The 17,526-nt window shown below is 40.6% G+C and overlaps 1 protein-coding gene across 2 annotated transcripts in view; it reads left to right on the top strand.

Moving 5' to 3' along the window:
- The window catches only part of LOC126469688 (peroxisomal targeting signal 1 receptor), a 242,384-nt gene that overhangs the window by 136,290 nt on the left and 88,568 nt on the right, over window positions 1-17,526 (top strand). For both annotated transcript variants that reach the window (XM_050096845.1, XM_050096846.1), the window contains exon 10: window positions 5,875-6,020. In XM_050096845.1, the coding sequence (XP_049952802.1) occupies window positions 5,875-6,020 (146 nt within the window). The remainder of the gene's footprint in view (window positions 1-5,874; window positions 6,021-17,526) is intronic.

Here is a 17,526-nt window from a genome sequence, read left to right as displayed (position 1 = left end):
ACTTCAGAGTTGTATAACATAGAGAGTGTATAGCGTTTCTTACCAGTTCCAAGTGCACCACACAATTTGACAGTACTAAGAAAATTTCTAGCAATGAGATGGTAAAATATTAAATGTGATGTAAAATTTGAAATGTAAAATGGTCTATATCAACATTTGTTGGCCAGTGTTAAGAAAGTCAATAAAATGTGTTATAATAAATGTTAATACTGTGAATAGGAATGACTATTACAATAACAGAATTATATACAAATTGAGGACTTCATAAATGACCTTGCAGTATAAAAAGTGTGTAGATGAGACTTGTAGAAGAATGTATGAAAAAACTATAATCGTATGTGGATTTTTCACTAACTTCCATGAAAATTGGAACAACAAGAAATATACATGTGCCTGAAATGCACTTATCACAAATTTGGTACTTCACAATAAACAAATGATTAGGCTAACAGAACAACACATGACCTTTAACTCTGAGAATTCAGTAACATGCAAAATGTTCATACTGCGTTGTATCATAAGCTGTTTCAAATGGAATTCAGAGACTGGCAGATTCAGGGTTGAAGAAGACCAGTGTTCCACCAAACTACCTTGAATAATATTGTATAGCACCAATACCTAAAATAATTTGTTTTCAATAGTCTATACATTACATTCGTATCACACCTGTTTTATGTCTTTTTCTCAACTTCAAACCTCTCTCTCATTCGAAGGATGTTGATTGTTAGCTCATATTCTTGAGATGAATAGTGTGCACTCATCCTGTGTGATGCTCTATTTTGGATTGGTTATGCTGCCACTGATACAAAGATTCATTTAGAAGCTTTACTGCGATAGAAATCATTTGTAGTCCCCAGTTTATCACAAAAGTAACACTTGGTGATTACACTGAAATACAGAATGAATGACACATTGTTCAGAAGTATTACTGATCGTGTTACTTGTCCGGGATACAAATGAAACAATTGTCAGTACGCCAACTTCAGTTATGGTGGTAGAAACCACTCGATGGAAATTAATCACTTACCCGAATGGTATGACAGTCTGCCAAAGTACGAGGGCAGTTCAATAAGTAATGCAACACATTTTTTTTTCTCGGCCAATTTTGGTTGAAAAAACCGGAAATTTCTTGTGGAATATTTTCAAACATTCCCGCTTCGTCTCGTATAGTTTCATTGACTTCCGACAGGTGGCAGCGCTGTACGGAGCTGTTAAAATGGCGTCTGTAACGGATGTGCGTTGCAAACAACTGGCAGTGATCGAGTTTCTTTTGGCGGAAAACCAGGGCATCTCAGATATTCATAGGCACTTGCAGAATGTCTACGGTGATCTGGCAGTGGACAAAAGCACGGTGAGTCGTTGGGCAAAGCGTGTGTCATCATCGCCGCAAGGTCAAGCAAGACTGTCTGATCTCCCGCGTGCGGGCCGGCCGTGCACAGCTGTGACTCCTGCAATGGCGGAGCGTGCGAACACACTCGTTCGAGATGATCGACGGATCACCATCAAACAACTCAGTGCTCAACTTGACATCTCTGTTGGTAGTACTGTCACAATTGTTCACCAGTTGGGATATTCAAAGGTTTGTTCCCGCTGGGTCCCTCGTTGTCTAACCGAACACCATAAAGAGCAAAGGAGAACCATCTGTGCGGAATTGCTTGCTCGTCATGTGGCTGAGGGTGACAATTTCTTGTCAAAGATTGTTACAGGCAATGAAACATGGGTTCATCACTTCGAACCTGAAACAAAACGGCAATCAATGGAGTTGCGCCACACCCACTCCCCTACCAAGAAAAAGTTTAAAGCCATACCCTCAGCCGGTAAAGTCATGGTTACAGTCTTCTGGGACGCTGAAGGGGTTATTCTGTTTGATGTCCTTCCCCATGGTCAAACGATCAACTCTGAAGTGTGTTGTGCTACTCTTCAGAAATTGAAGAAACGACTTCAGCGTGTTCGTAGGCACAAAAATCTGAACGAACTTCTCCTTCTTCATGACAACGCAAGACCTCACACAAGTCTTCGCACCCGAGAGGAGCTCACAAAACTTCAGTGGACTGTTCTTCCTCATGCACCCTACAGCCCCGATCTCGCACCGTCAGATTTTCATATGTTTGGCCCAATGAAGGACGCAATCCGTGGGAGGCACTACGCGGATGGTGAAGAAGTTATTGATGCAGTACAACGTTGGCTCCGACATCGACCAGTGGAATGGTACCGTGCAGGCATACAGGCCCTTATTTCAAGGTGGCGTAAGGCCATAGCATTGAATGGAGATTACGTTGAAAAATAGTGTTGTGTAGCTAAAAGATTGGGGAATAACCTGGTGTATTTCAATGCTGAATAAAACAACCCCTGTTTCAGAAAAAAAATGTGTTGCATTACTTATTGAACTGCCCTCGTAGAAGTCATCAGCTGTAGGTAGATGTCACTGTACTCAGTTACCAAGCAGACCCATCACAACATGAAACGGTACAAAGAATGACCAATTTAGTGTAGAGTCATCATCAATACTTCGTTCAGCAGAACAACACATTCTCTAGCAAATAGAAGTGAGACTGGGCATGCAGCGTGGGGGTCATAAATAGGCCGTCTGACATGCCCATGTGACCTCTTGCTAGCTGGAGATACTGTGTTGTTTATTACTTGCAGTGACTGCTGGATGTAGATGAAGTGAGACATGTCGATAGCATGCCATCACCCATCAAAACATCTGGCAGGATTACAAGAAAAACTTCTGGTAAATTGCAGATAATAGAATGATTAAGGTCAGGTGTGTGTGTGTGTGTGTGTGTGTGTGTGTGTGTGTGTGTGTGTGTGTGTGTGTGTGTGTGTTTTGCCTGCATGCATGGGCTGCAGAACAGAACACGGAACTGATAGCTGACCCCACAATGTGTAGTTACTTATTTATGTACCTATCCACAGCCCAATGCCTCCATAATTTAGGGTGTGTTTGTCTTTGATCATTCCATCATCTGTTTTCTAACTTTGATAAACATCCTATCCACTTGACATATTGAGGAAAAAAAAATATATTGCAGAAAGATAAGACCAGTGGAAAAGCAAGGTACTTGTGATCAATTGGACTATAGATTTTTATTATGAAAAGAATGAATTTCAATGAATTACATGTGGTTGGGACAAATTACATCACTTGTTAGAAATACAAGCATAGTATAAGGAGGTTTGCTTGATTTAAGTTGCTATTAGATCACCTAAATATATCTAATGTTTGTGATAACATATGTGTAGTAGGCTGAGGACCAAAGTATAATTATCAGCCTTCCAAATAATTTGTATCTTAACTAGTTAAATATACGGTAATTGTATTATAAACACAGGAAATTTCTGTTGCAAAACTCTGATCCAGTTTTAACTTTGTTTGTCACTTTTTTTAAATTGATTATTTGGATAGCTGTCTTGTGCACAAAACTTGAATTTAGTTCATCCAGCAGTCTGGTTTTTGTGTATTTTCCATTCACTTTTCATATTGTTTCAGTGTGGAAATCATTCATTTTATACTGTTCGTGCCTCAGTGCCCAAAAGATTTGTACAATGCATAGAATTGTGAAGAGGTGTTAGCACATGGTCTAGTTGCAATGCTAAGTAGATCTTAGCACACCAACTGCTTCTCTTACAGTCAAGAGAACTGTGGTTATTAGTAAATGTGAGCGCAAGTTACATAATAGTGTTTCTGAGCTCATAACTGAATTTTCTGTGATGCAACACAAGAGTTGCTAAATGGTTAAAAAACAAGTAGAACTGGGTAGATACCACTTCATCATTTGCTATTACGCAAAGTATCATCTCCCTGCTTTAGTAACAGCTTCATTACCTGAGAGTTGAGCTAAAAGATCTCGAAGACTTTTCAAGACTGGCAACTCATTGCGAAACTGATGTCATACATTGTGCACAAGCTAAACTAAATATCACCTTATGCTCATTTATTTTCAGAGTTTGCTGGTGTGCTAGATTTATGTCATAATAATAGAAAACTCCAGAGGAAGCTTAACCAATGTTGGCTAAGGTGAGGTTTGAAATGAACCAAAAACTGGTACAAAATGTGACATATTCGCAGAAAAGTAAATATGCAGACATTGGTGTCTTGTTTCTTGTTTATGTCACCTTACAGCATTTTCAGTGCAGGAATCTGGAGAAAGTTTTTGGAGCAATAGATTTCTCCAGCAACCACAGTGAAGTACAAAAGTTAGGTGAGCTCGAATGATATACACTCCTGGAAATGGAAAAAAGAACACATTGACACCGGTGTGTCAGACCCACCATACTTGCTCCGGACACTGCGAGAGGGCTGTACAAGCAATGATCACACGCACGGCACAGCGGACACACCAGGAACCGCGGTGTTGGCCGTCGAATGGCGCTAGCTGCGCAGCATTTGTGCACCGCCGCCGTCAGTGTCAGCCAGTTTGCCGTGGCATACGGAGCTGCAGTGCAGTCTTTAACACTGGTAGCATGCCGCGACAGCGTGGACGTGAACCGTATGTGCAGTTGACGGACTTTGAGCGAGGGCGTATAGTGGGCATGCGGGGGGCCGGGTGGACGTACCGCCGAATTGCTCAACACGTGGGGCGTGAGGTCTCCACAGTACATCGATGTTGTCGCCAGTGGTCGGCGGAAGGTGCACGTGCCCGTCGACCTGGGACCGGACCGCAGCGACGCACGGATGCACGCCAAGACCGTAGGATCCTACGCAGTGCCGTAGGGGACCGCACCGCCACTTCCCAGCAAATTAGGGACACTGTTGCTCCTGGGGTATCGGCAAGGACCATTCGCAACCGTCTCCATGAAGCTGGGCTACGGTCCCGCACACCATTAGGCCGTCTTCCGCTCACGTCCCAACATCGTGCAGCCCGCCTCCAGTGGTGTCGCGACAGGCGTGAATGGAGGGACGAATGGAGACGTGTCGTCTTCAGCGATGAGAGTCGCTTCTGCCTTGGTGCCAATGATGGTCGTATGCGTGTTTGGCGCCGTGCAGGTGAGCGCCACAATCAGGACTGCATACGACCGAGGAACACAGGGCCAACACCCGGCATCATGGTGTGGGGAGCGATCTCCTACACTGGCCGTACACCACTGGTGATCGTCGAGGGGACACTGAATAGTACACGGTAGATCCAAACCGTCATCGAACCCATCGTTCTACCATTCCTAGACCGGCAAGGGAACTTGCTGTTCCAACAGGACAATGCACGTCCGCATGTATCCCGTGCCACCCAACGTGCTCTAGAAGGTGTAAGTCAACTACCCTGGCCAGCAAGATCTCCGGATCTGTCCCCCATTGAGCATGTTTGGGACTGGATGAAGCGTCGTCTCACGCGGTCTGCACGTCCAGCACGAACGCTGGTCCAACTGAGGCGCCAGGTGGAAATGGCATGGCAAGCCGTTCCACAGGACTACATCCAGCATCTCTACGATCGTCTCCATGGGAGAATAGCAGCCTGCATTGCTGCGAAAGGTGGATATACACTGTACTAGTGCCGACATTGTGCATGCTCTGTTGCCTGTGTCTATGTGCCTGTGGTTCTGTCAGTGTGATCATGTGATGTATCTGACCCCAGGAATGTGTCAATAAAGTTTCCCCTTCCTGGGACAATGAATTCACGGTGTTCTTATTTCAATTTCCAGGAGTGTACTATGAAGCAAGGTTCCTCTAATCTGTGTATGCAGTGGTATATGATTTCCTTCAGTCTGTAGCTGATAACTTTGTGTACATAATGCAGTCTAGTTAATAATATCTGTCATAGAAGGAATGAATGTGTTCCACAATTATAATTGAAAATTCACCTGCTTTAATTGCTTAAGTGTGTGTGCGCATGTGTGTCCACAGTTGATCCTCATGCTTCCTTTATACTGTTTCAGAGATGGCTGTTTGCAAATCCTAAATACAAAGACTTAATTGCAGATCAGGGTCAGGCACTAGAAGGAAATGCACAATCTGAAGAGACAGAAAGAATGATGGCTGATGTTCTTTCAAAGGCTGGCTTGAGATCATCCTTTCTAAAAAGGTTGTTACCATATATGTATATATGAGTGCATGTATGTTATTCATAACTAAGCTGTATTTGCTAGTCCTCCTCATCCTCATCCTCATCCTCATCATCACCACCACCACCACCACCACCACCACCACCACCACCTATTTCAACTTAAGACTTCTACTACTGTTCCTCCTCCACCATCACTGCTACCATTACTTAGATAAATGTTCCATGGATCATTTTGCACTGTAGATCGTAATTATGTGGAACGCGTCATTTTACAATCACATCGCAAATTAATTTGTACTTCTAGTTACATTCTGGACATTTTTAAGGTATTATTTTTTTTAACGAAAAGATACACAGACAGACAGACAGACTGACAGACAGAGAGAGAGAGAGAGAGAGAGAGAGAGAGAGAGAGAGAGAGAGATGTGAGTCAGTCTTACCTACCAAGACTATGGCCATGACCACTCTGCTGGTGTCATGGTGTCACAACACCCACAATGCTTGTGCTGCTCTAGATCTATCAGTCATTATGATGATGGTCTAATAAGAATTCTGGGTGTTGTTCAATGGTCTAGTGGAAGTCTTAGAATGAGTGCCACTTTGGTGACTTACCTGTGCTTATTCCTACTCCAGTAATCTTACCAAGGAGAGAGGGAACCTACAGTTTAACCTAGACTCCGAACAACTTTTCATTCCTGGAAAACCTTGACATCAGTGTGAGGCAAAGATTAGGCTAAATGCTGACTGAAATATTTTAGGGTCTGACCCGGATTTGGTACTGCAACCTTTGGGTTTCTGGGCACGTGCTTTGCCACTAGGCCTTACTATGTGGCTATGTGGCGGCTGTACCCAGACTATCGTTGAAGCAGATGTTCATCCTTCCGATCCTTTGATATCTCCATATACTAACAATGCATCACATTTCTCATCCACTGACCATAACAAGGCCCAGGGCTTCATGAAATTTGTGATAAATTGCATACAGAATTGAGATTTTGCATCTCAGATAGTTCTGTTGTTACATTGAGTGTGTGGGCTTTCACAACCTGAGTTTTTTTTTTTTTTTTTTTTACCATGTGATGATGTGATAAAACTACCAACATTTCACGCACTATTGCTGGCTGCCTGTGTCAGGGTGAGTACTTGTTGTGTACAGTTACTGCTTTATATATTTTATTAAGTCCATATCCTTGGAGTTGTAAATGGCTGGAAGTCCTGGCACGCTATCAGTTGTAACTTACTGTGCATCTCCTTAGCAGAGAACTGTTCATAGCGAGTGGAACAGAGAAAAAGTCACACCCAACTACAAAAAGGGCTGCAGACCATCATGGAATGCTACCAGCCTGTATCAGTCATATCTTCCTCTTTTAGTATCCTAGAACATGTTCAGAGTTCAACATAATGGTCTACTTCATCAAACCATATTGTACACTTCATGCATAATGTCATGAAAACCATGCATGTGCTGCTACTTAATTTTCAAACCTTTTTTCTTTGGTGTTGGACTGATGTTATCTAAAGACAATATGTTTCTATGGGATATTTAGCCAGATTTGATACTGGGTCAAGGATTTATTCATGGTAAAATGCATCATGTTGTTATGCACAACTAAGAAGTAAAATTGCTTGAACTCCTGGGAACTGGTTTGTGACTCCAGGTTTGCAAGAAAGAAGTCATTGCATTTTGTCATTGGAAAGCATGCATACTTTTCTGTCTCCAGTACCTCTGGGATCTCCTACTTTTTCTTACGAGAATGGTGGACTGTTTTTATAAAAAGTGCATAACATATGCTACTCGCCAGAACACGTAGTCACTGCTGCATAATGTGACAGTTTGAGTGGGATAATTGGCTGAATTTTCATCCAGGATGGACTTGGAGTAATACATTCGTATTTTAGAAGAAAGTATGCCACCAGCCATTTCATCTCTCTATCTAGCAGAAAAGATTCCTATCATCTAATTTGTGCAAGTTAACAGTAGCTAGCACTCGTGAAAGAAATTAACTGAAGGCCCATCTAGAAAGAAGTATTGGTATTGGAATGGCTTACAAAGTCAACAGACTTAAATCCAGTCAGTTGGGTTTGGGCATTGACGCTTTGAGACTGAGAGCTAGGTTAGGAACAAAGCAGCGTGAGCATCAGCATTTTATTTAAATGAAATCAAAGCCTAGTTGATGAACAAAAGCTGAACAAAGTGCAAAGCAGAACAATGTGAGAAGTTCTCAATAAATCTGAAAGTAAAAGTTTGACAAATGATCTAAGAAGTTTAGGTCTGACATAGTCAACAAGTGGATCAAAATCATAAATTTGGTCACTCAGTGATCATACTAGCAAAAAAACAGAAGATGAAAGAGAGAAAAATCTGGAAAACTGAATATGGTCTTCCAAAAGTGTTTCGCCAGAGAAAATCATAACACAGCTCCTACTTTCAGTCAATGAATGAGTGCTAAAATGGTAGATATTGAGATAAGCGATAGTGGAACAGAAACTACTAAGTAGTGTGTAGGCAACTTCACTGGCTGAAACACCAATGAGGTTCTAGAGAGATAATTCAAAAGAACTTGCTCTCCATTTAGCAGTAATTTATTTTAGGTTGTTGGAGTGATGGAGGGTTCCTATTGATGGGAAAAAGTGCATATCATTCCCATTTTCAAAGGGGTCATTGGGCAGATGCACATAGTTATAGGTTTGTACCACAGATGTCAATCTGTTGTAGAATTATGGAATGTGTTTTATTCTTAAACATTATGACATTTGTTGGACAATGAAAATTCCTCTATAAAAATCAACATGGACTCCACAGACAGGGATCTTTCAAAACTCAATTTTCTCTACTTGTTCATGAGAGCCAGAGTGCCATAAACAGTGACAACAAAGTTGATGCTGCATTCCTTGGCTTCTGGAAGGTGTTTGATACACAGGGCGTGTATAGAAATATGGAAACACCAAAAACACAACTCTTTAGCATGTCTGATATGGTGTAGAAAACTTGCTGGCATTCAAAACAGCTTTCAGTTGTATCAGAATGGATAAATACAAGTCCTGTATGGTTTTCAAGGAAATGTTATACAATTCTTCCTGTAAAATGATGATAAGTTCAGGTAACGATGATGGAGGTGCTTGGTGATCATGCATTGTTCTCTCCAAAGTAGACAACAAAGGCTCAGTAATATTGAAATCTGATGACACTGGTGGCTGGGAGAGATGTGAAAATTCATCCTCGTGCTCACAAAACCAATTCTGAATGATGTGAATTGTGTGAACCACTGCCATGTTGTCTTGAAATGTACCATCACTACTGGGAAACAAACATTGTACCATGATACTGACTTGATGAGCTGAAACAGTCACATAACCCTTGGTGGTAAAACGAACTTGTAATAGCAGAATATGGGTGCCCATACCATCATCGAATCCCCACCATATTTCACTCTTGGGATGTAAACTTGGCCAGAAGTTGGAAACAATGTGAAACTAGACTCACCCAATTGAATTACATTCTTCTATTGCTCTGTGGTCCACATTTTGTGACTTTGGCACCATGCTTACGGGGATTTGCATCACTGATAAGTGGTTTTTGAATTCCAGCTTGCTCTGCAGTTATCTGCTTGTGGAGCTCCCTTCATGTCTCGGTGCGGATAAGGTTCCTGACTGCGACATCAGTCTTGCAGCAACTTTTGCAGCACTCGTTCTGTTACGGAAATTTTTGTCAGAACCCTCTTCCATGACCATCTGTTGCACTCATTCAACACACATTTTCAGCTGTGTTGTAACTTGGCAGGTGATAAACACAGTTGTTTTTATTACAGAAGTTTATTCTGTCAGATCACATAGAAATATACAGTGATCACTAGTTTCAGTGAAACTGAATCGCCATCTTCAGATCATTTTTATAGAAAAAGTTTTACACAGCCAATCCATTTCATCAACTGTCCACATTAATTCGACAAACTTACAGAGATGATATTCTGTAGTGGAATAGCTGCCCGAACAGTGCACAATAGTCACAAATAAAATATGTAAGATGTGTATAAATCCTTTCACACGATATGAAGGGATTTTATACATGTCTTATGTATATTATTTATGTCTTTTATGCACTGTTCAGAGAGCTTCTCTCTTATTGTATGACAGGAGATAGTACTATTTGCCATCTCTCTAAGTTGTGTCCAACTAAGGCGTACAGTTGATGAAATGGATTGGCCCTGTAAAAAATTTTTTCTGTGCAAATGGTCTGAAGATGCTGATTCAATTTCGCTGGAACTAGTAATCATTGTGTATTTTTATGCAGTCTAGGTCAATAAACTTCTGTATTAGAACAGCTGTGTTTAAATTTTGAGCTTGCCTCCAGTATAGTGGCAATGCCAGGTAATCATAATTAGCAGATGAGGTTTTTCAACTTTCTCTGTATATAAATCTCCGATGTGGTGCTTCTTGAAACACCAAACACTTCGGCTACCTTGGTTACAGAAGCATCCACCATAGAAGCACCAACAATTTGCCCATGTTCACATTCACTTAACTCTGACATAATGCACTCACTGCTACACAGAACATTGTTATGACCATGGCAGACAAATGCACAAATGCCATTCATGATCAAATACAGCAGTGCAGCTTGCAGGCTTGGCTAGCATCTGCAATTATGTCTAGGCATGCGTTTCTCACAGGATATCCATATTTTTCTCCAACCCCTGCAGTTCTGTAGTGTTGTTTGGTGAACAAAATAAAAGTTATTGAGTATCAAATGAGATAAGCAACTAGATTAGCACTTTATTACACACAGAGCTCGACACACTGTTCTTAACGAAACAAAATAAACATATTTAAAGGTAATGTCAGGATTAACACCAGAGAAAATGGTACAGCCATTACTGTTCACAATTTTTATTAATGAAGAAATGGATACCATTGGAGGATCCATGAGGCTATTCTATGGTATGATGCTGTGCCTATAAGAAGGTAGCAATGCCAGAAAACTGCAACAAACTGCAGAAAAAGCTGCAATAGGCTGACGATTGGTGTATGGACTGGCAGTTCACCCTGAACATAAATTTTACGTACTGCATACAAATAGGCAGAGAGGTCCACTGATTTTTTTAATTTCACTTCAGGTGACAAATTACTGGAAATAGTAACTTCAACATAAAAGATAATGTGATGTTTGTGATCTCTTTCAATGGCTTCACACTGGTGACTACTTGGCTACTTGTAGACTAGCTAAAGTAGTGATGATCTGCAACTGGCTCTGTGAATGGAACTGCTGGCTAGCTGCAGGGCAGCATCTTAAGTACACATTGGGTGGAATGTTATTTGTCCATCTCCCAGGTGTACACACGACCAGTATAGAGTAGTAGTGTGTCAAAGGTAGCACCACCTGGGATGTTGTTGGCACTCCTGTTTCATGTGGTGGAGCTTTCTTTTCTGTAAACCTGATGGGAAACATATTTCTATTTACTGGTGAAGGTTAAGACATGAAGTCTCTAGAATGAAATTTTCACTCTACAGCAGTGTGTGTGCTGATATGAAACTTCCTGGCAGATTAAAACTGTGTGCCAGACCGAGACTCAAACTTGGGACCTTTGCCTTTCGCGGGCAAGTGCTCTACCGACAGAGCTACCCAAGCACGACTCACGCCCCGTCCTCACAGCTCTAATTCCGCCAGTACCTCGTCTCCTACCTTCCAAACTTCACAGAGAGCACTTGCCCGCGAAAGGCAAAGGTCCCGAGTTAGAGTCTCGGTCCGGCACACAGTTTTAATCTGCCAGGAAGTTTCAAGACATGAATTCTTCTGCAGGTCCAATGGGAAGCCTGTGTTTATTGACCAGTGCTTGATTCGTGTTTATTGTTCTGTAACTTTTACGTACTGGACATGCAAACTGCCCTGTACAGGAGAGTTGAGTAGAGACCATTTAGTTAATTGTGTGCTGTCAGCAACATGAACTGTAATGCATATCCAAGACATTCCCATTGGAACACGAAGTCAGACACATCTGGGAATGGCTGAAATCTTGCTGTTTTTTTTGTCACCCTTGCCCAGTTAATACTGTTCTTTCAGTGGCAGTGAGAGGTGGAGCCTGAGAGAGTAGAATCATGAAGAAGCAATCCATTAATTTATTTATTGTAACGCCAGCAGAATGATCTGACTGGGAGGACAGGTCCCCTATTAAGTTTGTCTGATCAGTACTGATTGTAATTGATATTTTGTGTGTCAGTTTCCTCAGGAACATGATTACCTTGTCCATTTGGTGGACATCTACTGAAGTAGTGAGTGTAGGGATGTGGCTCTGCACTAATGACCCAGTGATAGGATGGAAAACACTGGCGAAGAATCATCATACACATTTGCAACATTGAGAAGCACCTGCTGTGGTCCCTGAATGATGTAGCACAAAGTTGTCTTGCAAATTGAATCTATACCACTGGTCCCTTCTGTGAATGTATAATCAGACCATTCTCCAATAAATCTGTGGCTGGTGCTACAGATTTGTCCAGAGTAGGGTCCAACTCTATGGCACTATGCAGTTGTGGGTATGTAATAGTCTGATGTGCTACACACAGATGGTGACTGGTCCACATCCTGAATGATGGAGCCAAGAGAAACTAGTGATGTGGCTACATAAACTGGAGGTGCAGTCATAGCTTCACCTGTAGACTAGAATGATAGTGGCACAATGGGTGTTGTTTCTGCAGTCAAAGCTTCTTGGGGCTCACGATCACTGATGTGTGACAACTGGGCAGATGAAACATCTAATATTGAATCAATACTAATAGCTAATGGAAAACGAAGGAAGGGAGATTAGAGTTTAATGTTCCATTAACAGCAGGGTGATTAGAATTGGAGCACAAGCTCCACTTATAAAAGGATGGGGAAGAACATCAGCCATACAGTTTTCAAGCAAACCACCCTGGAATTTGACTGGAACAATTTTGGGATATCGTGGAAGAACCTAAAGCTGGATGGCTGTATGGAGATTTAAACAGTTGTCCTCCTGAATGTGAGTCCAGAGTATAACTAATAGAGTGGAGGATTCTACAGAACCTTTGAGTGCATCAACTATGAATGCTGCTTTGTTTGGCAAAACAGGCACTAACCCACTTATTACCTTTATATGCATTGGAAGCAAGTTTCTAATTGGGACAGAAAATGAATCACTACAGTTGTCAGAGGATCATTCCTGTAAGAATTTTTGCCACAGTAGAAACATAATTATTTAGATAATGAAAGCAAGAGCATATGGTACTTGGAATTTGTAGAAATTTTGCACCCAGAGGGCAGATAATGACCCTGTGGTGGTGAAAGCACTTTGGGCTTAGAGTTTATTTACCAGTCTGCAAGTCCTGCATTGCCATGGGTGATGTTATGGATTGTTTACTGGTCAGAATACCACTGAGAACATTATGCGAAGCATAGTAGTTTGTTAGGTGAGCCTTCATCTGAAGTTGTGGTACCTCACTAGGTTGTACATCTGGGTTAAATAGCTGTAGAAGTCAATACAGTGTAGCACCAGAGTACGCAAGTAAAAAAGCCTTTCATCAGGTGTTATCTTGAGTGTCATAGTACTCAGAATGCTGTTCCTGCCATGTAAATTAGTTGAACCACATTCTTAACTGAAACTGAGAAATGGCAGTGTCCTCGTCTGAGATGGGGCAGTGTACAGGTTTGACAACACTTGCAAAATAAGCTCCTGAAAGAAGCTCATGTCCTCATTGAATATCCAGTAAGCAAAAACAGTGACTGCACTCAGATGCCCAAGTTCTGCATCACCATAGTGATAACGAGAGAGTGACCAATTAGAACAGTTGAATATGAGTGACAAAAACACTACTAATCATAAAAAGTTGAAGAAAATGCATTATAATGCTGTAGTCATTCTGGGATGTATGGTAGCACTAAAGTTCAGATATCTTCATCATCAGTAAGTGTCATGATTGAAGTGCAACAAAATGTATAACTGATATTTACAGACAGCAAGATAAAACAATACTTTTATTATGGTTTATGTGCATACATTTGGAACATAATTAATTGAAAAGCAAAGTCTTTAGTTACTCAGTGAGTACAATTGCAACAAGTTCTTCAGTCAGGGCTAGACCCAAGTCTGCACAACTAAGGATAATTCACTCAAGATATTAATATCCTCGAACAGAGTTCAACAGTTGAATGAAACAGTTCACTTGTTGGGGCAAGATTCAAAGGAATAGTCAATAATCAGTGATTGACGAAGTCCTGCTGCTAGTTAATCACTGAATTTAACAAATGGGAAGTATCTTACTAAGTTCATGCCCAAATAGTAAATTTATCATTCCTTGACTGCAGAGTCCAACAAGGCAGTGGTCAGTGGTGATTGATGCCTCCATATTGGCGATTCGTTAGCTGCTTGGTGGCTGGCTGGAGTAGAGATGAAGTCCAGAGAGACAATGGTCAGCAGTGAGTGATGGCTTTACACTACTGATGACTTGACTTCTTGTAGACAAGCTGAAGTAGGGATAATCCACAGCTGGCTCTGCAAACAGAACTGCTGATTAGATGCTAGGCATCACCGTAAATACACACTGGGCGTAGGGTTATTTGTCCCTTTCCAAATCAGGCATGTGACTAGCATAGGGAAGTAGCCTATGACTAGTGGTGCCATGTGGGATGATGATGGCCCTGCAGTTCCATCCAGAGCTTTCAGTAAACCCACTGGTAAACACATTTCTATTTATTAGTGGTGGACATGATTCGAAATCTTCCACAGGTTTTGCTAGCAAACCTGTGTTTAATAATCAGCAGTTGACACGTAATGGGACAGTCACCCATCAGCACTAGCTATATTGCAGTGAAGCTGAGATCTGTGAATAAGCACAAGCACAGCAAAATATTTAGGAGTAACTATTTTAAGTCAACATAAGTGGGGAGTGGCATGAAAGGACTACAATGAGAAAATCAGAGGAATTATAGCACCTATGGAGGTTTGTAGACAGTCTTTCTTCCCATGTTCCAGTCACAAATGGAACAGGGAAAAGGGGGAGAGGGAGGGGGCTCATAGTGGTACCAGATGTACCTTCATCCACACAGTGCAAGGTGACTTTGAGAGAATAGATTTACATGTACTGGAAAGACACTTGGAAATCATGTATTGGGCATATGGAAGAGTACTGAGACACCTTTTGTTATAAATTTCATAATTTATGCAGATTTTTAAAAATTTATCATTCACAAACGTAATTCCTACTCCCCTGGAGCAACAATATCTGAACAGTGAGGATTCATGGTTCTCATATAAATATGAGAAATGTTTTTGGTTTCTTATTTTTTTCATGTTGGGTCAATAAAATCCACCAATACTATTGTATTTTTGAAATGCCTTTCAACAGTGAAGAAAACATTGCTGATTGATTGCTCATTTTTACTTTATAATTACACATTTCATGTCAATATAACCAAGCTAACAATTGGAAAGGTTCTTGTTCTTACCTTTACAGTGCCATTTCTTCAAGTATGTGTTACAGACACATTTCATTTCTGCAAAAAAATTAAGTCCCATCACTTTTAAGAATTATTTATTGTTAAAGCATTGTGTTTTGAGGGCTTATTAATTGAATGTCCTAATAAAATGTGGTCACATTACAAATGTGAGTTTTCATCTAACAAACATTTTATTATATGTATTTGTCAAACTTGAAATGAGATTTTCTGATAAAAATTTACAAATGCAAAAATAATGGTATGTTAAAACATGTTCATGTTTGTTCCTGGATATTATATGAAAGGACAATTTGGAAAAAGAGAAATTGTGGTTGTTAATTACTGCTTTGTGTGTCCCCTGTAAATGAACACAGTGTGGTGGCTGTAAAAAGTGTGTGTTAAGTATTGATACCTTACTAATGGAATGTCATTTGCTCTTTGCAATAGACGGACTTGGAAATTCCTGTTGCCAAGATACAGATTTTTTTTTTCTTTTTTTCTTTCTTTCTTTCTTTCTTTCTTTCTTTCTTTCTTTCTTTCTTCCTTTCTCTTTTTTTCCCCCCTTAAAACTTTTCTGGATATGTAAGATATGTCCTAGACAGAGTTTCACTAGAATGAAAATAAATAAATATACAAAGTCACTAATGTAATAAAATATTACTGTCCACATATTTTTCGCTGGCCGCGGTGGTCTCGCGGTTCTAGGCGTTCAGTCCGGAACCGCGCGACTGCTACGGTCGCAGGTTCGAATCCTGCCTCAGGCATGGATGTGTGTGATGTCCTTAGGTTAGTTAGATTTAAGTAGTTCTAAGTTCTAGGGGACTGAAGACCATAGCTGTTAAGTCACATAGTGCTCAGAGCCATTTGAACCACATATTTTTTTTGTTTTAAAATTGCCATCATTACTATCATTACTTTTTGAAGAAAAAGGACCATGAGAACAACAATGGTTAGGTCATAGGCTTGTAGAAGTTTCTCAATTATCAGTTTATTATGAGTAAAGCTGTTAGAAATAGTATTTTTCTCTATTGTGTGAGACAAACAAGGAAATTCCAAATGGCAGTGTAGGATCTGGAGACTTAAACAGCTTGTGTAATTCACAGCATCTTCCAGAGGCTGTACACTGGCGCCTTGCATGCCAAGTGTGTTTAAAGTTTTTTGTTTTTCAAATTTTTTATTTTATTTATTTGTTTTTTATTTAAATGCGATTGTGCAACTTGTACTCGAATACTTGTAAATGGATAAGGTCCATATCAGATTGAACTAACAGAGATGTCAAACGTGTCCAAAGAGCAGCAGCATTAATGCTCAACATCTTGTTTGACTTGTGAGAAACAGGTGCAGAAATGCCAAGAAATCTGGATATCTGTCAGTATGGGCATTGAATGCAAAATAAATGAGTTTGAGTTCATCACAGTTTGGCAGACAATTTTATTGTGTTACAGTACTGTGTTATTTTGCCATCTCTTTGCCCAATATCTCTCTTCACTCAGAAGAAATTACCCATGCCAAGAATTTATGACACTGGAAAGACCTGATTACATTAACAGAAAACCTATAATCGAGATAATATGTATATGAAAATAGATGACTACTCACCAAATAGTGGATACACTGAAGAGGAATGGAATGGGCAATGACTATTTGGGATATTGAGAGGGGAAAGGGAGCATATATAAGGAAGTTGGGTTGGAGGATACAGAATAGTCAAAAGAGATTAGATTAGTTTACAATTTGTGTACTGTGGTGGGTAACAGAAGTTACAAGGGTAGTGAACAGGAAGCTAGCTGAAACCAGAAGTAAATAGCAACAAAATTTGAAGATTATGATTGGAGTGTTATACAGGGTGATTATAATTAAAGTTAAGCTTCCGTTGCACATATTCGACAATTCTGTGTATTGACATATCCTGTCAGATGGAAGTGAGCTGTGTCTGTCCACTTCCATGTGAGCAATAAATTCTAAAGCAAAGGTCTCTCTTGCTGGAAAGTCAACAGGAAGGAACTCGTGCACATGGATAATTTTGAATGGGTAGTAAAGAAGGATGTTTCTTAGGATTTTACGCACTGTGCT

The sequence above is a fragment of the Schistocerca serialis genome, chromosome 3 (genome assembly GCF_023864345.2).
Source record: "Schistocerca serialis cubense isolate TAMUIC-IGC-003099 chromosome 3, iqSchSeri2.2, whole genome shotgun sequence".
Taxonomy (NCBI): Eukaryota; Metazoa; Arthropoda; class Insecta; order Orthoptera; family Acrididae; genus Schistocerca; species Schistocerca serialis.
The sequence above is the reverse complement of the archived record's forward strand: the minus strand, read 5'-3'. Positions and strand labels throughout refer to the sequence as shown.